Raw genomic sequence first — 27246 nt, 5'->3', positions numbered from 1 at the left:
GTAATTAATATTTAAAAGTCAGTTGTAAAACTCTGAGTCCTGGATGGTGTAGTGGAAACACCAACTTGCAGAGGAGCTTTTGAAGTTTCCAGCTTTGCTTTTGCGCTGACAACTGCAGATCAGTGTGAGGATTTCTTGCAGCAACAAAATGTCCCCAAATGTGCGTTTCTACTCGAATTTCTTGAAATCTTGTCATTTGTAGTTCAAAGCCGCAATAATTAGCACTGAGGAGTCACATTTTTCAGCGTTGCACAAGACTAAATAAGCATATCTCCAGGCCTCTAAATGTTACTGAGTACTGATGCTTCGTAAACATGCGCTGCTTCTTTCTGAAGGCTCAGCAGTCGAGAAAACTAAACTTTCCTTCCTCAGACTCCTCGGTAATAAGCTAATAATGTTTGCGACACAATTTGTTGTAACAGGTAATTTTATTAAAAAAAAAAAAGAATGTGCTTGTATAGACAGACATGTTCAGTTTAAATACAATCTAAAATTAATCTTATATTTTTTTTTCATAATACTGGGAATGGACTACTTTTTAAAACAGTTTGCACCTAGTAACATTTCTATGACAAAGTAGCAATTAGCAGTGCAGATACAAGAAAGCGAATAGAGTTTGTATACAAATCCACAACACACAATCAATAAAACACATTTGAAAACTTCTGGTCAACACCTCATAAATAATGTAAATGCAACAACTGTGAACAAGAAGGGCTACTTGGACATTTTTTTTATGTCGCCTGTTTTTCTGAAATTCTCCGTTTAGCTCCGTTCTTCATAAATATGACAAAAAATTCTTTTCCAAACAGAAACTCTATCACACACACGTGTTAGTTTGTCTGGAGTGTATTCAGTTTGAGTCCTCCAGGCTGCTGCTTTTCTGCTCTGAGTCGCAGTTGCAGAGTCTCTTCATAATACTCTGCAGGCTGGGCTCCACAATACCGAGCAGGGGTCTCTGGGAGGGGTCCCCATTCCAGCAGGCCTCCATCAGCTGCCAGCACTCCTCGTCAAAAGTAGGCACGCGTTCTGGTCTGGAACCTGGAGAACGACAACATGGATGCAAATGAGGCTCTGGCAGGTGACAGAAAGACGGAGATCCAAACACCAACATCTCCTCAGATATGTGTCCTGTTTGACTACATTATTTGTGTATTCCGCAGCGTCGGGTAGGTTGTGTTTGGGATTATGATTTTACTGTGTGCACCACAGGGACACAGTGAGGGTGATTTAAAACCAAACCCGGTTTAGCAGGTTAAGTGTTTGGCTGGTATAAATGCTCTTGATCAAACTCTGCTGCAGACCGAGGCAGCTTCACTAAATCGATCTAAAAGCTTTGTGTTCGCCAACAATCCGTTTGTAAATGAGTCTGACTCCACCACCTGGGCCTGTGTCCTACTAATGTAAAGCACTAAAGCCAAACAATGCACTGTTGTAGTGTTAGGGCTGTTCACCTTTTTTAACATTGTTCCAGAGCTGATCTTTGCTGGAGCATTTCTCAAAAGCTTCTGGAAGTTTCACTGAACCAGTGCACAGGTACCAGAACAGGATCCCAAAAGCATAAACGTCAACAGAGTTGTCATACTTTCCTGTCAGGAGAAGAGAAGAGACAAAACTTTCTGCTTAACTGGACATGCAAAAAGCTACAATTATGAATTCCTGTTCTATTTTTAAAAAGAGACTTCTGACCAATTAAACAGTTTTAAGTCTTACTACAGGAGTTTCACTGTGATGTAATACCCAGTCATTGTACCTGTAAACAGTTCTGGAGCCATGTGGATGGGAGTTCCTACTATACTGCCAGACATCATAGCCTCTGGTTTACAGAAGCCCAAGTCAGTGATCTTTGCCCGATTTTGTTTGTCCAACTAGAAAGAGAGCAGAGAGAAAACACTTAAAATTTTTATGTTCTATGAAATTGCAAGAAAAATGAACTACTTTACAGTTGCAATAATTTAATCTTCTGAATTTTCTTCTGCTTATCTAATTTCGGGGGGAGGGGGGGGGGGGGGTGCTGGAGCTTGTGTTGCAGTGTAGGTCACCTCTAATGCAAGCCACTGGTATTACCAAGCTCAAATCAAACTACACTAATAACATAAACTGAACTCATTTCTATTAAACACATTTAGAATCATTTACAGTTAGTGTAGGCTGGAAAAAGTCAGGAAACCGCTTTGAGGCGTAACTACCTCCATCAGATGCTTTGTGTAAGGCTTACACAACACTGAGGACAAATTTAGGACCATTCCTCCCTGCAAAGCTGTCTCAGTGGATCAATATTTATGGAATTTCCTGATTTAACCTTCTTCCGTTCGTGTTTCAGCATCTTTAGAACCACTCTAATTGAATTTTGTGCTTTGGTTTGTTTTCCTGTCCCAACTTCAGTAAATCAATGTATTGATGTAATTTTGAATTAATTGTCCCCTCAGTAAATAAAAGCATTCAGGCCCTGAGGTTGCAAAACCATACTTCACAGTTGGGATGATATTTTTGTCCTTCTGTCCATTTTTGCATTTGTCCACAAAACCTAGTCTCAGAATTTGTGAGAAACATCAGGGTGGTCTGAGATGTGCTGCATTTTCTTCCTTCAAGGTTCTTCCACTAATTCTTTGCCCATTTACTATTATTTATAGTGGACACATGAAAAACATTTTAGCAAGAGATTGATTGTTGTTACTATAACATTTTTTCTAAGGTTGTGGAGGTTGTGATTGAAGCAGGGTTCATCCAGGACCTGGACTGTGAGTGATTACTCTGTGTGTTCAATAAAGGCAAGAACAATGCATCTGTTTGTGTTTTAGTAGTATAAGTCAGATGCAGGTTATAACTGAGTTAGAAGAAAATCAGGTCACATTTTATGAGTGATCAGTGCAGAGATCCCATTTAATTGCATCTATAGAACAGAAAACTGTTTCTGTTTCATGATGATGAATCTACCAGAGATCGAGCCAGAAAAAAATTCACAGCCTGGCACTGGGGAATGGGGTCCCCCGGTTATCAGGCGATCACTTGCTAGTTGTGGTAACAGCAAACAGTTTCAATAAAGAAGCAGTGAAATTCTCAGCCTTACATGACAGTACCTCCGCCCAGCACAGCGCCGGGAAATCAACCGCTAGCTAGAACCCTGATCTATGGAGTTTGGGGCAGGCTTAAATAACACACGATGAACAGTTTATGGAAGTCCCCAAAAAAGGACAAATGATGGCAATAAAATGAACATGGGAAACTTTCAAAGTGCTGGCACCCTGCCAGTGATGATATAGCACTGTGATAGAGCTACACAGTCAGACTCTATAACTGGTCTAACTGGTAGCTGATCTGAACTTACCAGAACATTTTTTAGCTTTATGTCTCTGTGCAGAAGTCCCTGACCGTGGAGGAAACGGATCCCCTCCACGACATCCAGAGCGATCTGCAGTCTCTCCCTCAGGACTAAACCAGCCTGGCAGAGATGGACAAAAAAAAAAAAAAAAAGAGAGAGAGAGAGAGAGAGAGACAAAGAAAAGGGAAACTTAGCAGGACAAACAGACCAGAAGCTTACAGAGATGCTCCTATAAAGCAGTGACCTAAGATCTTTGTTATTCGCTCCTTTATCAAGTCACCTTCAAGCCTGTGTAGAGGTCTCGGTGCAGACGCTCCATGATAAGCAGCACAGATATGCTGGAGCCATCTCCGTAGGTGTAATCAATGACGGAGCCGTGCAGGTCGACGAGCCGCTCATGCTTGGGCAGTGACCTGAAGACACCCAAAGAAAGGGGAGGAAAACACAAACATTTTAGCTATGAAAATCATAAAATATTCACTTATGTTAACCATTCATCTTCCTCTTCTGCTACTTCAGTTATCATGAAGTAAATTTTGTTTGTCTTTAATAAGGCCGCCTCTGTGTGACGTGACAAAGAAGAGCCTCAAGGCTTTAACAGTCAAGACTATTTTTCTATGAGCAGGGTGGAGTTTGGCCTTGATAACAAGCAACCTGTCATGTTCTATAAGTAGAGCTCTGTTCTGGATAAATGCACCTGCTTCTAAAAATTTCTCAGGCACACCTGCTGAGCGTGCATAAAACACACTGCCAGCTGTGATGCATTTCATTCCAGCTACTTGGTGTAATCATTGTGGACATGCCTGTGTATAATTAACTCACCGTGTGTAGTGAAACTCTAAAGCCAGGTCGTTCCAGTGTTTATCGTCAGGCGGGACCACTGACTTTAGGGCACATGGGTAGTGTCCTCCCCAGCTGTCACACAAATACACAACACCATACTGGCCTCGACCCAACTCTCGTCCGAGCTTGGGCTTGCCTGTGAGAACAAAAAAAAAAGGTAAAGTTAAAAGAAATTAAAAGATTTATAGATGCAGCTTTGAAGCTGAGCTCTGAAACTTTGCCACTGTCTGAATATTTTAACCTCAGCGCAGTCACTTACTGTGCCTAAATTAGATTTTACCACTTTCAAGGAGTCTCCATTTATACATTGCATGTTTGACCTTCACTGTGCAGAATGATGTTTGCACACCATTTGACCACACAGATTCATCTACTGGGAGTGTGAAGTTTCCCAGTGCTCACCCCAAACCTAAAACTTATACTTGTCATTCAAGTAGGAGACATGATGTTTTTAGCAGTTAAATTCAAAGCAGAATATACATGTCCAGTTGAGATTTGTAACTTAAAGGAGCCGCAATTTAGCAGACACTTGAGAGTGCACTGTGAATTTTGCTTGGCTTGTTTGTGATAACAGTGGAAGAATTCGATGGTGACTCACCATGCAGGAGGACATCTCTCAGGGAGCGGCTCTCCAAAGACAGGCGGGCCAGCCGAGGGGCGTGGTCCTTCCTTACACGCAGCCACAAGTCCTCGGTGCGCTCCAGCCGTCCTGTGTGCCCTTCCTCCAGCTGCAAATACAACACATGGCATAACAACTCTTGCCCAGCATTAGGACACAAAGAGCTGATCTCATTCATTAGCAATAACATTTATTTTCCAGAATTACTAAATAAACAGCCATTTTTATAGGGGGAAAAAAGAGAGAGACTCATGCTGGCACAGTTCTGTCCGTTTCTTGAAAACACCCCTTTAACCAATAGAGTTCATACACAGAGCTGCTTCAGTGAGTCATCCATGTTGTTTGTTTAAACCAAAAACTTTCTCCTTCATGGTAAAACAAGTTTGGCCTCAATGTAGCCACCCTAACATGAGTCAAAGGCTACTCTGCTCTCTGGGCTCTACAACAACAACAACAACAGTAATGAGCACATGCAGCTTGTTATACATTTTAACAGAAGCAACTGGTATCTGTGTTCTGTGGAAACTACATGTTTAAAAACAAAACAAAAAAAATGTACAGTGCCCCACAGAAGTCTCAAGCCACGCCTAATTTCTTCATATTTTGCTAGGAAAATTCTAACATGCATGGAAATGCAGTACACAAGGCAAAAGAAAAAGTTTGTACAATTCTAATGAGCTTGAAATCCAATGTTTGATGTGACCACCTTTATTCTTCAACACAGCCTGAACTCTCTTCAGCAGCTTTCTTGTCATTTCTTTAAGTGTTCTTCAGGAACAGTTCTCCAGGTTTCTTGAAGGACAGTCAAAGCTCTTCTTTGGATGTTGCTTTTGTTCTGTTCTCTGTTAAGATGATCCCACACTGCTTCAATAATGTTGAGGTCTGGGGAGGCCAGGCTACGTTTCTATCCAGGTATGCCTTTACTGCATTGGCAGTGTGCTTGGGGTGATTGTCAGATGCTTTCCAGATGGTACTGCATGATAGGACAAAGTCTCTCAAGTCCTGTGTCAGATCTTGGCTGTATTTTTTCCTATTTTTTAAAGACATTATTCTTGGTTCATCTGCTGTAAATAGTTTTTTTTTTAGGCCTGACACTTCTTTTGTCCTCTAGTCCAATTTCCTCAGTTTTTTTAAGAACACACTGCACAGCATGTCGAGATGTGCCAAGTTTTTGGCTAATACTCTTTGGGAATTACCCTGCTGGTGCTAAAATACCATTTGTGATTATCAAACTGTGTTATCTTTGGCATTTTTGTAGTTTCAACTAAAGAAATGTGAACAAATGTATTTTTATGCATTTTTGGGACAGACTGCTATTAACAAAGTGCCTAAAGATACAATTTAAAATTGATTCTTTACCATTTGTTATGTGTAGATACAACACCAGTTCAACCCTGGACTTAGATGCCTTACACTTGAATGTTTCATAAGTCAGATTAAGTGGCTTAACAATCAAAAACCATTCCTCTGCAAATGATCATTTACAAAGACTGGACTGAAAATGAGGGAAAAAGCACCCAATGTCCAAAGAAAAGCTTTGAAAGATCTCCAGAAAGCCTGGAGAACTATACAAAGAAAAGTCTGGCTCCTTGGAAGCAAAATTTTAAAAAATGAAAAATGTGACTCAAAACGTTTGCACAGTTCTGTACATTATTTATAAATCTGTGTAAAAAGCTCAAACCAAATGAGCCTTGGTCCATCGGTTTGACCTTTTTGCATTAAAGCGTGAGATACCACCATGGAAAACTTGTTGGCCCTGAAGTTTTCAGTGACCACAGTCCAGTTGCTTTGACCTCTGTGATGGTGACGTCATTTGTCAGAGTGTTTAATGCAGAGGTCAGCACAGAGGTGCTCACTGATCCATTCATTTTCTTTAAACCAGAAAGCAGCAGTAAATTAATGAATGTCAGCTGTGCGTAAAAACATTCTGCTCCACACTAACAGCTCAGTACTTCCAAACTAATAAAATACTGCAAGTTTAAATACTGTTAAGCATATTAAAATACTTATTTGTTCATGCCAGGGTTTTTCCCAGATTATGGAATTTTCTGCTTGCCACTCAAAGAGGTGGGCAAGCAAAAAAGATTTTGCTTGCCTGCTGCTTTGATACAATCAGGGAAATTCCCCTTCCTGATTGTAACAAAATTATTTTTTAACCGGTTTTGTTAATTGGAGTTTCATCAGCTCAACCAGAATAGACATTTCTGCATATCAGATGTTCCCCAAAGGCCTATTCTGAGCAAGAAAAGACAGAAAAACAACTGCATAAACCGGGTTTGATCATATATTCAACACAAAGCAGAATGCAAAAATCCAGCAGCTGAAAACAGACTTCAGTGTTGCAGATGCAAATAAATCAGGAAACAAGCTGAGATTATGAAAAGACACACAGCAGGAAAAGCTTCTGAACAATTAGGGCTTAAAAAAATGCTCCACTATATAAAGTAAACATTTTAGCTCTTCCTAGCTCTTATTTACTCATGTGTGTGATATAACACTTTGGATGCAGCAAACTGTGGAATTAGGTTATTTATGTTCACCCAGCATCACCTCTGATGGCAGCGAGTCACTTGTGAGTTAAGTGAATCATCAAGAAAATTTCAGTGAAAGTTATTGGCTGTTTTCACAGATATTTAAGATGATAGAGGATAAAGTATTTGTAGGGAAGGAAAGAAGTTTTTGACCTGACGCAGAGATGCTGCAAATGCCTCGTGGGAGCTGTTGAGCCGGGTTCTGAACTGTGAGCAGATACTTCGGGCCAGTTTTGCAGCACTGAGACTTTCTATGGCGTCCTGGGCCACTTTGCGCTTCCACTCTGGAGTGATGGCAGGAGGGTTTACAAATGTTATCCGGTGGATTATCTACAAGGGAGACAAACATATGACAGGAAAAAAATGTAACCATCTCATCAGTAGTCATCCACCACTGCATGCTTTCAAAATTCTTTGAGTGAATGTTTGAGACACTGACCTGTTTAATTTGCTCCCAAACGAGTCTCGTAACAGAGGATCCTGAATGAAAGGTGACCTCCACGTGATAGGCAGCATTTAACAGCTGAGAAAAGGGTAAGCACAAAACCCAAATTTTAAGAAGATATTGTCATCCATGAGCCTAAAATGCCTTTAGCATGACTATATGAAGGCACAAAGTGGTGCCTTTTTTTTTTTTTTTTTTAGAAAACCGCTGCTCATTATGTTTGTCTCTCTACTCTTAAGAAGCAAACCAAAAGATAAGACTCAAAGTGTGCTGCTTCACAACATACAGATCTGCAGTAACATGACAGAAGCCACCTTTCCATGGCAGAAACTCGAGCAGGCACACAGTGACAAGTTTACAACAGCAGGTTCCTCATCAGTACTTTAAGCTTTTCCACTGTGGTGGATGAAAAAATTTTGCAACAGTTTCGACAGTGACACCGTTTAAAAAAAAAAAAAAAAAAAAAAAAAAAAAAACAGTGCAAATTATGGATAACTATGGATCTGTGAGACCCAATCAAGGACAACAATATTGGAACTAAGATAACTGCTGGGCTTGCACACTGAAAAAAGGCTTCAGTGTTGTGAGACAGGCTCTCAAAGAAGTTCGTCAACAAAAGGGTGTATTTTAACCAAAACTGCAAACCCAATTCTAAACAAGACCTATCACCAATGGGGATACCCTGCTGCGATTAATAAAAAGATATATGTAGAAGTCAGGATAACATTACAGCCCCGTTTTATAATACAAAACCCTTCAGCAGACATCTTACTACCTTCTGCAAAACTATTTTGCCCTAAATCTTTATCCAAATACTTTTAGTCTCCCATGGGTTAGTAAAAATATAATACATATTCCAGCAAAATTTTTTTAAATATTAACAATATTCATTAAATCAAATCGATTTGAAACATGCTGTAAGAGACTGATATTCTTGCCTTTATCATTTCTACAAATATCCTTCAGTAGCCACATCCTAGAACAGACAAAGAATTTCCATGCTAAACAAATTAGCGAAAGTACACACTGCACTCTTGTACAAGGGTGTATACTACATAATGTCTATTTATATAATCTATAACAATAAGTCAGATATAATACACACTTAGGAAGGTATTCACATATTATACTTGTGTGTACAGGAATATTACTACATAATGTGTCCATACTACATAATCTGATAATATCAATACATTATGTATAACATCACTATAATCATAAGGCAACCATGTACAAAACATAATGCAACCATGTTGTTTACATTTGAGCAACATTGCTGAGCAGTAGGTATGGCTTTAATATTGCTCAATGATGAGTCAGTCTGTACCGTTTATGGCCATGAGTCATCCCTGACCAACATGTTAGACAATGCTCAGCTAATCAGAAGTTGGCAGCACAGGTTAATCAACAAGGGTGCAGCCCAGAACTGATGCTACTATAAATAGATTGACTCTCTACCTAGAATCTTGGGATTCCCCGTTTTCTCACTTTCTAGCTACTGCCAGCTGTTCAGTGACATAGGTCAGTTGATAGATATGGGGAATTCCCACTTTCTCCTTTTAATAATGGTCAAGTAGGTATAGCCAATCACACAGCACAATATGATCACATGATTAGGCTAACCCAGTCAGGCATGAGAAAGAGGCTGCATATCATAGCATAAGCAGCCTGAAATCCTCCATGTTGTTTATGGTCCACTTCAGATAAACATCCAGGAATATGAATATAGTTTTAAACAGGGTAGAGAACACATCTGACAAATTTTGTGGCTCAACTCCTTGCAGCCTTGGAGTCTATAGACCCCAAAGTTAAAACCTCACGGACAGACCCCCGGATGGACAGACAATATCCTCCCTTGATTTTGAGCAGCAGCATTAAAAACTCGGGATGTTGTATAAAAATGTAAATGAAAACAGAATGCAATGATTTGCAAATCTCACAAACCCATATTTTATACACAACAGAACATAGAAAACATCAAATGTTTGAAGTCAGAAAATTTAAATAAGTTCATTTTAAATTTGATGGCAGCAATGGGTCTCAAAAAAGTTGGGATGACGAAACAATAGGCTAGAAAAGTAACTGATACTAAAAAAAAAGTTAATTGCAAAGAGGTCAGTAGCATGACTGGGTAGAAAACAAACATTTTAGAGAGGCAGAGTTCCTTAGAAGTAAAGATGGCCAGAGGTTCTCCAATCTGTAAAAACTACATCTACAGATTGTGGAAGAATTGCAGAATAACCTTCCTCAATGTAAAATTATAAGTGCAAGAAAATGGATAGATGGATGGATGAATCATCAAAAGATTCAGTCTGGAGGAATCGCGCAAGGGTGCAAATTTCTGCTTAAGGGACAAAGTTGTAGATCAATATTGGATGCCCGTGATCCCTCAGGCAGTACTGCATTAAAAACAGACATAATTGTGTCATGGGCTCAGGGACACTTCCAGAAATCACTGTCTGAACACAGTTCACCGTGCCATCCACAAACACAGGTTAAAGCTCTATCATGCAAAGAAGAAGCTGTACAAGAACATGATCCAGAAACACAGCCATCTCCTCTGGGACAAGTTCATTTAAAATGGCCTGAGGCACAGTGGAAAACCGCACTGTGGTCAGCCGAATCGGAATTTGAAATTCTTTTTGGAAAACTTGGACGCCACATCCTCCAGACTAAAGAGGAGAGTCACCATCCAGCTTATTATCAGAGCTCATTTTAAAAGCCTGCATCTCAGATGGTATGGGAGTGCATCAGTGCCTATGGAACTGGCAGCTTGCATATCTAAAAAGGCACCATCAATGCTGAAAGTTACATACAAGTTTTAGAGCAACATGTGCTCCCATCCAGATGACATCTTTTTCAGGGATGGCCTTGTACATTTCAGCAAGACAATGCTAAACCGCATACTGCATCTATTACAATAGCATGGCTTCACAGTAACAACATTTAAACCATCATGAAACAAAAAAAAAAAAAAACAAAAAAAAACCAGAACTATTAAGCAACAGGAATCCTATATCAGATTAGAATGGGACAACATTCCTCTCCCAAAAGTCCAGCATCTGGTCTCCTCAGTTCCCACATGTTTGCAGACTGTTGTTAAAAGAAGAACAGATGCTATACAGTGGTAAATATGGCCATGTTTCAAATGAGATGTATTGTTGCCATCAAATTCAAAATGACTTTTTCTCTTAAAATGATGCATTTTCTTAGTTTAAAAACATTTGATACATTTTCTGTTTTCTTGTGAATAAAACACAGGATTTGCAAATCACTGCATTCTATTTTATTTACCAAAAAACAAACAAAAAAAAATGCAGTGATATTAAAGAAGAGAGAGGCTAACCTATTCTCCACAAATTATCAGACCTTTAATAGTCCAGAAACCTGCACATCTTCGTCTTGTTTCTGATAATGATCTTTCAAACCTGTTCTTGTTCCAGGTTTAATCAGTGTCTAGCCCTGCCCTGCTTTTTCTTTAGAGGCCCATCAGAAGTCCCTAATCCAATAGAAGGTATTTTCTTCTCTGCATTAAACAGAAGATGCACTAAGGTGATCGCTTACTTTTTCCTGCAGTAGAAAAGACCTTTGTTCCTACTGACTCTTCAATCAAGTTTCTCCCTTCAGCTTCAGTGAAAACGCTTCACCCAACATTTTTACGTGATAAAATAATGACACTTTACATTTCTTGACAAATGCTACATTAGATTCCTCTTTTGCCCACCTGTTTAAGATGATTAGAAGTAATATTGTGAACAGAAGAATCAAAGTTGGACTTCTCCAGACTGTTGAGACATCGCTCCAGAGTTCCTACAAAGCTCTCCCTCAGATAATCCACGGAGCTGATGAGCTTATTCGCCACAGCCTGATTCAAACGGACCACTATCAGCTCCTGGATCTGGTTGATGCAGGATTTTATCTCCTTTGACGTAACAGGCTCTCCATTTGTTGTTACGATGACGTCTATTTGACGTAAAAGAAAAGTTGGTCAAGTTAATGTGTAAGGACAAAGAAACATTGGATAATTGATGTCATCAGATGTTCATTAGATGTTCAACATGTGTAGTGATCATTTTAAATCCAAAGTATTTGTATGACTGCATCAGTTTTTAGAGAGACTTCATGTTGAGGAGTATGTTTCTCCATAAGTAAAACCTCAACAAGGCTTCTTCCAAGAAAACTAATTTCCCCCAGTGGGTTGCAAACTACTTCACAGGTACTGTGTGTGAAAGTAGGTTTACTCTCCAGGGTTTGACCCAATAAATAATAAGCACCGATCATGCATTTTAACCATCATGCAGCATCACATCAACAGTAAGATCATATCTGAGATACAAAGTGCACAGGTATGTGACAAAGTGCAAAAAACAAACAAACCAACAAAAAAAAAAAAAATACTCACATTTTGGGAAAAATATTCTAGCAATTTAGTACCTTATATTGATCATTAGTCATATAAACACCCTTTGCTAAGAAAATGTGAAGACTATTCACACTTTTCTATCACTCCCTTCTTTTGGATGAAAGGTGAGAAGATGAAAAAGTTTCCAAACTCCAACACACATTTAATTTTAATCACTCATTAACAGTACTGTAAGAGCAATTTTAAAAAAAGAAGGCTCACTCCACATCAGTTCATGAAAGCCTCCCAGCTGACCTGATTTTTTTCAGATTCACCTGAAATAATTTCAGGGAAAAGATACACTTAAAGGAATTCAGTTCTCTACTGACATTCATTTTTTCATAAATATATTTCAAGGGATAAAGGTAGGGGTGTTTTTGACTGCCATTAGCTTTAAAAAAAAAAAAAAATACCTGCGCGAGGTCCTTCAAATTTTTAGGCTGAATATCTGGTACTATATACATACATACTGTAATTTTGTATATAGTCATAACCTGTACATATCTGTAGCAATAGTCATAGGCATTACCTGTACATACATTCATGTAGACATTATATAGCCTTCATACATACTGTATCATATGCTCTTTTTATCATTGCTTAAGCACTTCTGGTTAGATGCAATCTGCATTTCGTCGCACTCTCAGGAGTGTAGCTCATGTTAAAATAGAGTGACTGATATTTTGCTTAGAGCTTCTCGTAATTTTTTAAAACAGTCTAAATCAGTTTAATGATTTCACAGATTAAGCCTTTAATGTGAAAAAAGAAATTCAACTTCAGTGTGAGATCCCCAAGGTATGATACCAAGTACTGAACTCAAATGAACTTTTTATAAACTGAAAGTTTCTGTTAATATTCTATCCAAACTTCTTGTTTTTTTTTGGATGAAATGACACAGAATGACCCAGAGCCAAGTATTTTCTTTTTAAAAAGTAAATTTAAATTATTCAAGTTGGCACAACAGCATTTGCAAACTTGTCCACATATTTTTTCCACTGGATCCCCACTTCCACAAGGACTTCTGCTCTTTTGTGCACAAAGCATTGTGTCAAACATACTGTAGTTGCAAGAATGATCTATATTATCTTTCTCCAGAAGAGAAAAATCTATTTATGTTGCAACATTGGTGATAAGGTTAAGAAAAACTGCATATTGCTGGTTTCCTGACTTAAAAGAAAAGAAAAAAAAAAAGAAAAAAAAACCCAAGAGAAATGTGCAAAGTCATTTTGGCAATATCACAGATCTAAACAAGAACAGATACAATAAAATAAATAAATATCATCTGACAAGGTTGCAGTCTGGTTCCCAGAGTCTGTGATCTTCTGTAATGGAGACTTAATGAAGAGGGTAGCTTTTCTTGTTAACTATTCATGCTCAAAAGATGTAAGCGCAACATGTGTAGCCATAATTGAGTAACCAACCACAGAATATATTAAGTCTGGGATAGCAACTTTCCCAATTCATACAACTCCAGCACACTCTCACTTACTGCTCATATATTCATTAAATTATAACCTTTTGGTCCATCTAACTGAAGGTATGAGGGAATATCCCTGCATTCACATATAAATTCACCGCCCACTTCATTATGTACACCTGTTTGACTGCTCGTTAATACAAATATCTAATGAGCCAATCACATGGCAGCACCTCAACGCAATTTAGGCATATAGAAATGGTTAAGATGACCCGCTAAAGTTCAAACTGAGCATCAGAATGGGGAAGAAAGGTGATTTAAGTGACTTTGAATATAGTGTGGTTTTTGGTGTCAGACAGGCTGGTCTGAGCATTTCAGAAACTGCTGATCTGCTGGGATTTTCCCATACCAACATCTCTAGGGTTTACACAGAATGGCCTGAAACTGAAAACATCCAGTGAGCGGCAGTTATCTGGGTGGAAATGCCATGCTGATGTCAGAGGTCAGAGGAGAATGACCAGACTGCTTCAAGCCGATAGGAAGGCAACAGTAACTCAGCCACTTAACTCTACTAGGCACAAATTAAAAATAGAAAATAGAAGACAGAAACATATCATTATTAATGAGTTAACTGGTCACATTTAATTGTTTTAAGTTTTTTCTCAGAAACACAAGTCACTCATTCAGATGGCAGCAAATTTTTATCACGTTTGTAGACTATAATTCCTAGATCCTAAAATACGTACTAATAAATATGGAATTCCAATTTTGTAAACCAAATGTCTTGTTTTTTAGCTTATTTTGTATATCTCTAATGAGAAGAAAATACTGAAATAATTCCTTTAAACACAGAGTCAAATTTAAGAATTTTTACAAAACCTTCCATTGTAATGGTTGCTTTTGCCTGAACAGAAAAATGTATGTCTCACAGTACGGTCAGCCCATTATGGACTAAATACAAAACCACTGTCACAGGCTAGTCTGCAGTCAAAGACTGTGGCCTTTTATCAACAAGTATCAGAATGTAAGGGGAAAAACAAACTTTATTATTCTTATTGGTTAAAAAAAAGTCATGTTCTAGTCCTAAATATGGTTAAGCACATAAAGAGAAAACATTCTCTTGCTTAGTGACATCAGACAGTCAAATCAGACAAAACCATGGAAAACAATAAATCATCTTTGCTGGCCACAAACTCCAAACATGGAAACCATAGTATGAAAAACTACTACTGATAAGGTCAAAATACTGCGATGTTAATTCAAACAGCAGCCTTGCAAACTGTGTAGAAATTAGCATGTGTGCAGCAGCAGACTGTAACAACCAGAATGACTTATATGCACACAGGAAGACTGTAGTAGACGTGAAGTGCAAAACAATCATTTGATGCTTTGTTGATCAAACAGTAATTTTGGTTTTCCTTTTACTTTTTGTAGTGTTAGGATAACTTCTGCCCAGAGTTGATCTGATCACATCTGAAACACTGTTTAGATACAAACAAGCCTGATCAGATTACAGCTGCTCTGCAGACTTTTGTGCACTTCACCATTCATAAAGAGGTAGAGATAATATTTCCCTTATAAAATGAAAGATCTTGAACCCATCTATTGGTATTTCTCCAGACTGTTTACCTGTAAACTCCAGGTTGGCAGCATCCTCCAGTAACTGCTCCTTCATGCTGCTTAGTGTCTCCACTATCATCTCCTTCATCTCTTCCTGTTTGCGGTTAGCGATGGCCATAAGGGAGTTGAAGAGTTCACCCTCTTTCTCACGGGTGTACTCCAGCCTGCGTGGTGTTATCTGCAAGTCCCTCTGCATGTCAAAGGCCTGCAGGAAAGTGAGGCACAAAGGACAAAGGTCTGTTGGAAATTCTTTTCCCAGGGATGCACAGGGTCAAAGCCCACTGTGACCAAGCAAATCATGAAGTGGCTGTTCTTACTGCCACTGAAGTATAAAGCAGTAAACCAATGCATACAGACATATAAATAAAGATGAATAGTAGTAAGAGGCATCATTGTCTGACCTGGTTGATGAAAAGATCCAGACACCGACAGTGAAGTCCATTGAGCAGGGTAGCAGCTTCCACCTGTTGATTTTGAAGCACTTGGCGAGCAAACGGCACCAGTAACCGATGCAGTCTTTCAAAAGATTCACTCAACATACTCTGGGGCTTGGAGCCCGGCGTGGGCATCTGCGATGGGGCACCACAGGAACAGTTTCCTGTCTGACTAGTCAGAAAGCCAAGGGACAGTAGCTGCTTGTGAAGGGGGCTCTTCTCCTTCTCTGCATGGCGGCCACTTTCTGGAGATGCTGCTGGTACGGTGTCAGGCAAGCGGACAAAGCAGATGGGAAAGGAAAGCATCTCTGTGACCTTCCAGAGCTCTGCCACCTGCTCTGAGCTGAGGGAGTCCTGGTTGATGGCATAGAGTATGACAGGGATCACACCACGAGTGCAGTCCTCTAGAGCTTCTTCTATGGGCTGGACACTTGGGCAAGGCACCACCATGACCTTTGCTTCCTGATAAGAGAGAAGGGGAAAAAAAGAAAAAAAAAAAAGTGACAAACAAACGTTTATGCATAAGTCATTACTAGGAAACATGGATTCATCTTTTTATAAAAACGCCAGTCCAAACAATAAAAATATCTTACTCTAATTAAGTTCTGTGAAATCCAGCCATACAGACATGACTTGAATGAAGCATGACACTGGGTTTATTTACCAAATATCTGATGAAACTGCTGTCATTTAACTTTATTATTCATGTAATATATAATATTTGAAATGTGTGAAAGAAACAGAAAATAAATTAACAGTTTCTGAAGCTGTTTTCAGAGAGAGAGGAAAAAACAACAACACTTCTGATAAGCCTTGTGTTCAATCTCTGCTTAGCACCAAACAAAATGCAGATAAAGACAGCGACTGCTAAGACAGACATTTCAGAGCAGGTGGTGTGGACTAATGCAAGAAAAAAAGAATACTGAGCAGGTGCTTGTCAGAAACGTTTAAACCCCGTGCCCAGTTAGATTTATATCATTTAGAAGAAATGAATACTCAAATCCACTCAGACTATAAACCAGCAAGTGACGTCACTTTTGGTGGATGCTGCTTTTCGCAAGGGCAACAAGGGCGAGCATAAACCAGATTTCAGCCTCTGGTGGCAGCGGCCACTTTTTTAGGGGCGGATGACAGAAATCTGGTTCAGACTTCTTGTGCTGTGCACTGGCTATAGTTACAAATGCAGATAAAGTTTAAAAACGAATAAAAAGCTACACTGATGTCAGATAAAATGATTTTGAGATTGCATTACGGCAAGTGGAATCAATCTTTTAGGCCTGCTTACATAAAACTGTTTGATAAAACCAGTCTCGCCCACTTTATAGACAACCGTCTGCTCAGCTGTGATGCGTCCTCTGCTACATGTGCTGTAGACAGTGCTGAGAGTATTGAAAGCAAAGGCTGATGCCACGTTGATGGACCAAAAGAACTACTCTCCAAGCCCTTTTCTGCATTATGTTCTGCAACAAGCACAAGTGCACATCAGGAAGCAAAAACACAGATCTGTGATAGGGTCAGGCTCTATAACTCACTCATTAACCTTATTACTTCAAATGCCAGTGCTCCGAACTCTTGTTAAATACAGTCTACAAGACAAAGTTTTAAAACCAATTAATGCCATGAGATGTTCAAAGAGCTTCCACTCTGAGTAAGAAACAACACATCACTGATTCTATTTCTGAACACATGGCACATAAACATTTGGAGAGGTCTTGGGAATGGCTGTGACAGGGCAGGAAAAAAAGATGACAAGCAAAAAGATTTTCTTAACCCTCAATAATTAACAACATTACAAAAACAGAAGGAAAGACCATGATTTGGGGGGGGGGGGGGGGGGGGGGCACAGCCAGAGGAAAAAAAATAAAAGGCAGAAATGACCAACAGCTACACAAAGGAGACAGTCAGTCCTGTCTCCAAGAAACAAGAGGCGAGGCCGTCTGAGCAGTCTCTTTGGAACAAAGATAGCCTGCAAACATTTGGTCGTAACCAACCAAAATCAATCCAATGTTTGAATTGCCTTCAGGCAGCCTGTTTTCAACAACAAACCTTCAAGAGACCACCTGTGGGGTATTTTGATGTAGATTAATATGACTACAGAGCCTGTATTAGTCTGCCCAAGTCTCTACCCAACAAAGAAACACTGTCATATAAGATATTAGAAATTTCTCCTATAAGCATATTATTAGGATGACAGGCAAAATCACAATTGTTTGTAAGAATTCACAGATCCTTGGCAGTAAACAGATTGGATTATATACCTCAAAAGAATTTTTAGAAACATGGTGGTAGATTAGCACCCTCATATGTCATCGTGGTTAGACTGCAGTTAAGTTGAAGCGGGAGGCATGCGTAAATACTCGGGGATGAAGAGAAGGCCAATTAGCAAGTAGGCTCTCATCTGCCGGCCTCATCTATGGCAGGAATGTGTGAATGCCACAGTGAGCAGGGAGACTGTGTGCCTTCATTTATTTTCTTATTCCCACTTCTTCATTCAGCAGTGACATAATGCACAGAAGCACGCTGCTTTAGTTCACTGCCTGCCCGATGAAAGATTTAATTTTCTTCAAGTGCGGTTAATCAAATACATTCAATACGAGATCACACTGGTCTTGCGGTCTTTAGTTTATTGGGAAGTCTGAATCGTTATGGAGAAATATGTCAGCTATTTAAGCTTCTAAGGTCACAGTAAGGCACATCTCATGGAGGTCTAAAATAACTCTTTCATTCCAGTACTGAGGTTTGCCCTTCAGGCACTCATCTGTTTTACTTTAAACAACCTGCAACAAAGTGTTAAAATAAAATACTAAACAACTGCTACATTAATTGTAACTAAAGTATTCACAAATTAACACTAGTGGGAGTTATCACAACATTTTTTTTAATTAGCACAGCCCACAGCAAACCCTGATCTACGCCTTTAAAAAAGACCAAATATATTTTTGCAGTGACATGAACAACCAGTGTCCCAGATCTCAGCTGTAACCATGGCGATTGTATCACAGCAAAGGGTTTGAGATATTTTTTTTTTTTTTTTTTTTAACATGACCTAGTCATGTGAATCACACCAGACCAGTAGCATTACATAAGAAGGTTGAGCGGGTGGGCTAGAAAAGCCAGGCCTAGTTTCTGGAGCTGTGGGATGCTTTGGGAGGCCTTGGTCTGTAACGATTAGAGACTAATTTCCATGTGTCACAAACAATAAGCAATGACTGCTATTCATAGACCAAGCCCAATAATTTAACTCAAGATGTTGTGATTTGCTGGTCACACAAAATGACAACTGGCATGAAAAATGAAGGTGAGAGAGTCCATGCCTATAACAATAGCACAAATCATGTAGAGTGAAACAGTGACCAGCATAGGAAATAATCAGCTCTGCTCAGTAATCTGTTTATGAGTTAAGCCATGTGAGGAAAGGCTAGTTCAAGTTGGAGACAACAATGAAAAGAACAAAAATCGATCCATCTTTGCCTTAAAAAAAAACAAAAACAAAAACAAACAAAAAACAAAACAAAACACAGGAGCAGAAGCCAGTTCACAAAAAATAAGCAAACACTTAGCAATGATCCATAAGACTGGAATCAATAAGAATCAAAGAAGCTGAAGTCAAACACTGTGTCTTGTTTTACCATTTTTACTTAAAAGAAAATTAAATATGAGTTATGAATCATGCAAACAGCTGACAAGTTTTCTGAGCTCAATTTTTTTTTTTTCCTGCAGGTGGAAAAGAAACTACACCCTCTTTTAATTCTAAAGCTTTACATATCAGGACATAATTTTAAAAAATTTGGTCCTTATCAGGTTCTATTATTTAAATACAACCTGAGATGAACAAAAAAATTTCTGCACAATTACATAAGAGATAGAAAGTCATACAGAAAATAATTACCCTAAGTTACTGCTGCTAAAGGTGAGTTTACAAGTTAGAAGAAGAAGAAGAAGAAACAGCCTTTATTGTCCCACAGAGGGGAAATTTGGGTGTAACAGCAGCCGCAGTTATTATAAATATAAATAAAGATATAATAATTCACACTATTAAGAAAAGAATATATATAAAATCAACAAACAATATTAACCTTAATACTACTAATAATAATAACACTATATACAATGTACATGATGTGCCTGTGTGTTGAACCTTAACAGGCCGGACTAAATCATGGGGTGTACTTCTTTCCATAGATTTACGATAAACACAAATCATTAACAATTTTATGGACTATCCACGTAGGTATAAAGGCCCATTGTGTTACCTAAGGCCAGTTTATTATGTTAAAAGTCTAACTGATAATGGCACAGCTGAAATCTGTGCTGCCAATTTATTGCATCTTAAAGATGCAATAAATTCAGCTAGTTAAGTGTCTGAAAGATCAACCTTTGTGTGTGTGTGTGTATATAAATAAGCACGCACGCGTGCGCGCGCGCGCACACACACACACACACACACACACACACACACACACACACACACACACACACACACACACACACACACACACACACACACACACACTCTCCCTCCCCAGTCAGCTTAATCTGACTCTTATTGATACCACTTATTGATACCATTTACTGAAGCAGCCAGTTAAGGTCCTGTGAAATGTCTGCCTCTCAAATTAGAGACTCTGATGTCCTCTTGTTCAGTTGTGCAGTGAGGTTTGCCACATCTCTTTCTATTCTAGCTACAAATAGTTTCTATTCTATTTGCAAATGGTTTCTATTCTAGTTACAAATACTTTACACTGCTCTGTGAAGAGTAGTAAACACCATTGCATGAACAGTTGTTTTGATGAATAGTTTTCATTTCTAAGAAACCTAACCAAACCTAGAAATTCTGTCTAGAATATTTATGAAAACAATTGTTGACAAACAATTGGCCAACACCACCTGGGAATGAGTCTGACTTATTGCTGGCGAACCAAACCAAACTCTCTTTACGATTATACAGGGAGTAAATTCAGGACATCTGCACTGTAGCCAAGCCTACCTGAAGCAGCGAGTGATGCAGAGTGATTTCCAGCTCTGCTAGCCTGTGGGCTAGGTCCTCACATTCCTCATGGATCTCAAGGTCCTCCCTGGGAACTGTATCCCAGCGGCCACAATTAGCCGCCAACTGGTGCACCAGCTCATACTGGCCAGGCAGTGCCAAGCTGAGCCTTGTCTGTCTCCCATGGGTAAAACAAAGTTTCCTCCTCTTGCAGGTGGTGCCCTGGACTCCTTTACAAGGCTCTCCAGCCTCAGCGCCCAATGGCAGCAGCTTCTCCCCTAGGAGGCTGTTGACCAGTTGGTAGCGAGCAGTGCAGTTCTGGCCCAGCACAAGGATGCAGGGGGCAGCACCCACGGTGCTGCGTAGGAACTCTTCCTCATGAGTAGGGAACGAGATGCAGCTCAGCTGACCTGGAGGAATGAACAAAGACATGTTATCTAAAACTGTATCAATACACTAAAGATGCTTACTTCTTAGACTCAGTGAGCTTTTTTAGGAACTCTTAGTCAGCACTACAGGTCATAGTATCAGCATCCAATCTGCATTTCAGGTCTTCATCACAGCGTTTTTGAATGTTTAGACAGCAAAAAATTAATGTGACACAACAGATTAATATCAGCCTCTGTAACGGGTAAATCGCTTTGTTCAGGCAAATATTGCAGTATTCCGATTAAGCTGCATTCATTTTAACCTCATTTGATGCGCACCAAACCAAGGAGTCAAGTAGTAGTGACTCTGGTAAATTAAACTGACTGCACATGTTTGAGTAGACGTTATGAGCATCTGACTGTAATTAATAAAAATATCAATACTGGTGCCAGTATTTGATAAGCATGTGACATGTTGTGCATCAATTTTGTACTGGTTGTGCCTTCAAAAGCAGTACAATGAAGAGCTGAATGTTATTAAAAACAGATAAGTTGTTTTATCATTAGGCTTTCTTGATTCCCTAGGAGAAAAAAAATAAATTATATTATATAATATATATATATATATATATATATATATATATATATATATATATATATATATATCTATATATATATATATATATATATATATATACTATATATATATCTATATATATATATATCATAAATATATATATATATATATATATATCTATATATATATATATATATCTCCTCTCTCTACTCCCTCCTCTCATCTCTCTATCTCTATCCTCTCTCCTCTCTCTCTCTCCTATCTCTCTCTCTCTACTCTCTCTCTCCTCCTCTCTCTCTCTCTCTCTCCTCTCTCCCTCTCTCCTCTCTCTCTCTCTCTCTCTCTCCTCTCTCTCTCTCTCCTATCCTCTCGCTCTCCTCTCTCTCTCTCTCTCTCTCCTCTCTCTCCTCTCTCCTCTCTCTCTCTATCCTCTCTCTCTCTCCTCTCTCTCCTCTCTCTCTCTTCTCTCCTCTCTCTCTCTCTCCTCTCTCTCTCTCTCCTCTCTCTCTCCTCTCTCTCCTCTCTCTCTCTCTCCTCTCTCTCTCTCTCCTCTCTCCTCTCTCCTCTCTCCTCTATCTCTCTCTCTCTCTCTCTCCTCCTCTCTCTCTCTCTCTCTCTCTCTCTCTCTCTCTCTGCCTAAGCCTATAATTGGTATTAGTGTCCCTTTGGCAGCATTGGAGTTTATCATGTTTCTTACCAAACCAATAAGCAACTTAGAAAAAAGCAAATGAAACCAAGTGAAGATTTTCATAAGTCAGCAGGAGTTAGCGCTGCTAGCATTATGTGGAGTTTGAACCATGGAGGTTGCCATTAGTGACATCTGCCATTCTCCTCACAATGCCCATTTCTACTAGACGTGCTGAGCACACCTTGGGCTGTTTATTATGATTAAATACAACAACTAACAGAGGGCTAAATGGATTTGCACTGTTATTATAATATTTAACTGATGCTGAGGTTTGGCAATTGGGGAAATGCAGAATGAGCTTCAAACTGGTAGAAAAACGATTTAATTTTAGCTTTTCATCTGGTTTTTGATTGTGTAGCAGATTTATTTGGTCTTCCTGTCACACATCAGCAAAACTGTTTTTATGCCCAACCGGTTTTAATCACATTTCAGTTGATTTTTACTTCACACTTTCCTGGGCTATATCCAGCATAGATATGACATTATGATGAAATTTTTCTGCTGTCCTACAGCCTGTTGCCTGATAAACTAATCAGAATTTTATGGTGGTGCCATATCTGTAAGATTAATGTAATCTTCAGGAAAAAAATTAATTAGGAACAAATAATTTAAAGGTAGGCTAATCACCCAGCTGTGGTTGTGAACACAGTCTCCCCACCCATCTGCTGTTCAAACCTTCTGTTTGGCAGGGGCAGCCAATCAGTAGAAAGTTGGCCTAAATGCATCAGAAAAGCTAAACCAGTTTCAGGTAGGATGAACTGAGGGAATGCACCACAGTCCCATATAATATTTTTTTTTTTTTTTATTTAAAGATTGAATCATGTAAACTTACACCAGCAAAGTTAAACAATAAAAATTTAGCTGAAAATAAGCAAAAGGCACAGGTTCTCTTTAAACACTGATACTTGCATCCATTTTCACAAGAAGCAGCAATACAATATACAAATTTTTCCGACTGTAAGTGACTATTATATCAGATTATTCATGGTATTTTAGCATCATTCCTGGAATACAGGATATCCTGTTCCACTGCAGAGACAATGAACCACTTTTCATCAAATATTTTTTGGGATTAATTTTTTTCCAGGTCTAGCCCTAAGGTATAGAGCACAAACAGAAGAACCAATTCATTTTTATTATTGTGGGTCTCAGATATAATCCCCAGTGATGCTGAGTCACAGTCTAAAACAGTTACATAACAAAGAGAAGAGGGCATAGCTGCAATGGCGTCCTTCATAGTCATATACTACTGCATAGCATTACAGTGGCTTTACTGCAATTCTAACCTGTGCCTTTTGACTGAACACGATGCAATAATCCAAGGAAATGCATAAGTTATGCCAAAATCACTAGCCCTATGAAACTTGCAAGATGAATCTAGCCTGGAAGGAGAAGACATGCATTTGGTAGCATTTTGGTCTCATTTTTCTGTTGATTATGTCTAACCTTCAGTTTAACATTGTGCATTCAACATTGGGGGGAAAAGACTGACCTTTTCTCTATGCAGGATTAAGTCTGATACCTGAAGATGTGATGCAACACTTTTATCACACAAGCCGTCACTGCATTTTTTATTTTTTTGCCCAGAAACATATCTGAATTATAATTATCTGGTGATGCTACTGATGGTGCTTATGGTTTTGGATACAAAGTGGTGATGAATATAGTCTATGACCTGTAACTTGAATCTAATCAGAGATGACTCAGGCGGCTAGTGCAGAAATCCCAGCATATTTGCTGCGCTTATTCTGCACATGCTTTCAGAGGGGGCTTAATCTCTTTAGTTTTCTTTGACCCAAATGAATGGATTTTTCTTTCCAGCCTGCCTGCTGGTGGAAATAATCGCATGGCAACAGCCACTTGTTAGCTTTCTTTTTTGCTTCCCTTCGACATAACCCCGGTTGTGGGTGTTTTAAACATGGGTGCGGTACTGAGACGCATTTCCAGGTGGTATTCAAACCTACCTGCTTCCAGAGAAGCCGAAGCCGAGCTCATGGTCGATGCACAAGCATTGCTGTAGTTTTGCCGTATTTCCCGGAAGAAAGCATTAGTCTCCTTCAGGTTTTTCTTCAGCTGTATGGCGTGCTTGCTGTAGCTGGTAAATACCCTCGTTAGTTCCCGAGCTAAAGGAGTCATTTTCTGCTGTTGTGCATTTCCCTCCATGGTAAACACACTGCTGCTGCCTTCTCCTCGTTGCGAAGCAGGTGCCAAACACCTTACGTGAACCTGAAATGCCTTGATGCACACCCCTTTAACTTACGCGCTAACTACTTAGTTCCCATGCTTGCCAAAACACGTGCTAGTATTTATTAATTTAAAAAAAAAAAAAAAAAAAGAGTCAAGTTAACATGTAGAATCCTTAAACATACATTTAGCAGGACTGTGTCAGTGCTGAACGGTCCCTACAGCCTCCTGTGTCCGTGAATGAGAAGAAGGCATTTGTTGTGCTGTTGACAAGCACGGCTAAGCTAGTTATCACGTCGAGTTACGAGTGCAAGAAAACTGCTTCGACAAACCGCGATTTGGTCATTTTTACTGCCTTTTTTATAGTCAGGGTTGTTTTTACTGACTGAAAACTGAGGAGTGCGTTAAAAACAAAGCACGCCAATGATGGGTATGCTGTGTCAGCCAGTAAAGTGCTAAGAAATCAGTGCTTTTGCGACCTAGCTGCGGTCCACAGAAAGTTAGCGCTGCTAGCCAGAAGGCATCTCCAATCCGTCACCGCCTTAGCCTGGCACGGCATACATACCGTTTAGATTGACTCGGCACAGTTTTACAGTACTGCAGTCCCGTGTTTAAAAAGAGAGGGCCCGGCTTTAGCGCTTGACTGTTAATGACATACACACCCCGCGACTAAAAAAAAAACAAAACAAAAACCAACGACCCTGTTTTCCAGAGGAGGCTGCGCTATAGACCGTCCTCAACTAACAGTGGCCCGGTGGAGCAAGCGGACATCCTCCACCCCCGAAGAGCGACAACTGACAGCGGCCAAACCGAGCCGGGTGCTCTCTTCTCCCTCTCGGTGGTGGCGAAAATGAAGAGGACAGGGAGTGCTGCTGCAGGGCGAGGAGTGTCCAGACCAACTCACATAGCTGAGGGTAGCTGGTGTGAAATCACAGCAAAACAGTAACTCGCCGAGACCGATATGCTGAGGAAAAGGCGGGGCCCGACCTGCATTCTGGGAAATGTAGGCATTAACGACAACGCTGATTCCACTGGGAGACAACATTTTACACAAGCAGAGAATTAAAAAAAACAAATCACTGACAGCAGAAAATATTTGATTAATGGCCCTATGGTCATTCCACACTAACTACACCTATTAACAGGTAAGAAGAACCATACAATGCAAATAGTAGCAGAATTTCATATATGATATATAAAAATACCAGTAAACATATTAGTTTTCTAATTCACTAGCACACATTAATTCACATCTATGGAAATGAATAGGACATGTCTTTATGTTTGGTTATATTATCATAGACACACATAGCTTTCAACAGGACAAACTTCCGCTGGATAAAGACACTAACAAATTATAAATGTATGGGGCCTTTATTACCCCCATACCAAGTAAGTCTGATACAATGAAAAACTTGAGTGCAGAAGAGATCATTTCTAGCATTGTTAGGACTACAAGCGATTAAAGAGCTCCCTCTTCTGACAGAAAGGCTGAATTACATAAACAATGTCTTCAAGGGGTTAGTTAAGGTCAGTTCAAATCAGAAACACTTTCAATACCAAAGCTTTACATGATGTGATTTAATATATGTAAAAATGTTTCAGCTATAACCATAGATCTTATTGATTTACACAATATTTGGATATCACATGTACAGTCACTTCACACATTTATGTTCTCTTTTTCAAAAAACTTCTTCTGCTTCTTATTGTTGCGCCCCATCTAGGGGTTTGGAGCGCAACATGAAAAAGGCATCATGCATCCCCAAGACCCAAGCAGCCACACAAACACTTCTTAGTAAAAACCACTGATTTATTGGTCACACAGAACATACAGAGTAGTTTACCTCAAGATGAGCAAAGGCCAAAATAATAAACAAAGCATGAACTAAAATCTACCGTGATTCAGCATCTAATCTATCCAAAAATAACCAAAACAATTTACACAGTCTTATCTCCCTACCTAAGATCAAAACAGGAGAAAACTGTATCACAACACAAAGGAGCGTTACCGCAGATCCTTCCTCCCAGCAGCTGTAAGACTTTATAACCATCACTGCTCCCAACAAAAACCACAATAGCCTACACAATGTAGGATAATATATAATATACTGTAAATAGTCCGGCCTGTTAAGGTTCAACACACAGGCACATCATGTACATTGTATATAGTGTTATTATTAGTAGTAGTATTAAGGTTAATATTGTTTGTTGATTTTATATATATTCTTTTCTTAATAGTGTGAATTATTATATCTTTATTTATATTTATAATAACTGCGGCTGCTGTTACACCCAAATTTCCCCTCTGTGGGACAATAAAGGCTGTTTCTTCTTCTTCTTCTTCTTCTTCTTCTTCAACCAAAACGGTAGCTCACCCCTACACACTCTCAGGCATATCAGAATCTACACACACAAATTCTCTGCTGTGGCTGGTTGGATAGTCGTTAACACGAATGATCCTCTCTTCTGGTCGTGGGCCATCTGGTATGCTATATAGGGCGTGGCCCCCAACCGGAGCCAGTCATCCACAGACAAGTTGGTTACCACACCACCCGCATCCAGGCACCTGCACAGACAGATTAGCATGCTATACAAACAGCCACAGACGCAACATTATTCTTCTTCTTTAGGCTGCTCCTTTACAGCGGATCATCTACCTGCATTTCACTCTATCCCTAGCATCTTCCTCTGTCACACCAACCCTCTGCATGCCCTCCTTTACTACATCCATGAATCTTTTCTGTGGTCTTCCACTTTTCCCTCCTGCCTGGCAGCTCCATATTCAACATCCTTTGTCCAGTATATC

General features: G+C 39.4%; 1 protein-coding gene across 1 annotated transcript; it reads right to left on the bottom strand.

Moving 5' to 3' along the window:
• Positions 1-424: 424 nt before the first annotated feature.
• On the bottom strand, positions 425-25390 carry dstyk (dual serine/threonine and tyrosine protein kinase). Its single transcript, XM_030730128.1, has 14 exons — positions 24218-25390; positions 20621-21030; positions 15601-16095; positions 15209-15404; positions 11485-11723; positions 7755-7838; positions 7469-7645; positions 4764-4893; positions 4145-4301; positions 3603-3735; positions 3329-3442; positions 1754-1868; positions 1455-1589; positions 425-1041 (listed from the first exon to the last, which is right to left on the bottom strand). Exons 1-14 carry the CDS (start codon positions 24414-24416, stop codon positions 854-856), a joined length of 2772 nt encoding a protein of 923 aa, XP_030585988.1. The 5' UTR covers positions 24417-25390; the 3' UTR covers positions 425-853.
• Positions 25391-27246: the final 1856 nt, after the last annotated feature.

The sequence above is a fragment of the Archocentrus centrarchus genome, chromosome 5, assembly GCF_007364275.1.
Source record: "Archocentrus centrarchus isolate MPI-CPG fArcCen1 chromosome 5, fArcCen1, whole genome shotgun sequence".
In the NCBI taxonomy this organism is placed as follows: Eukaryota; Metazoa; Chordata; class Actinopteri; order Cichliformes; family Cichlidae; genus Archocentrus; species Archocentrus centrarchus.
Note: the sequence above shows the minus strand (reverse complement) of the source record. Positions and strands in the feature narration are given on the sequence as shown.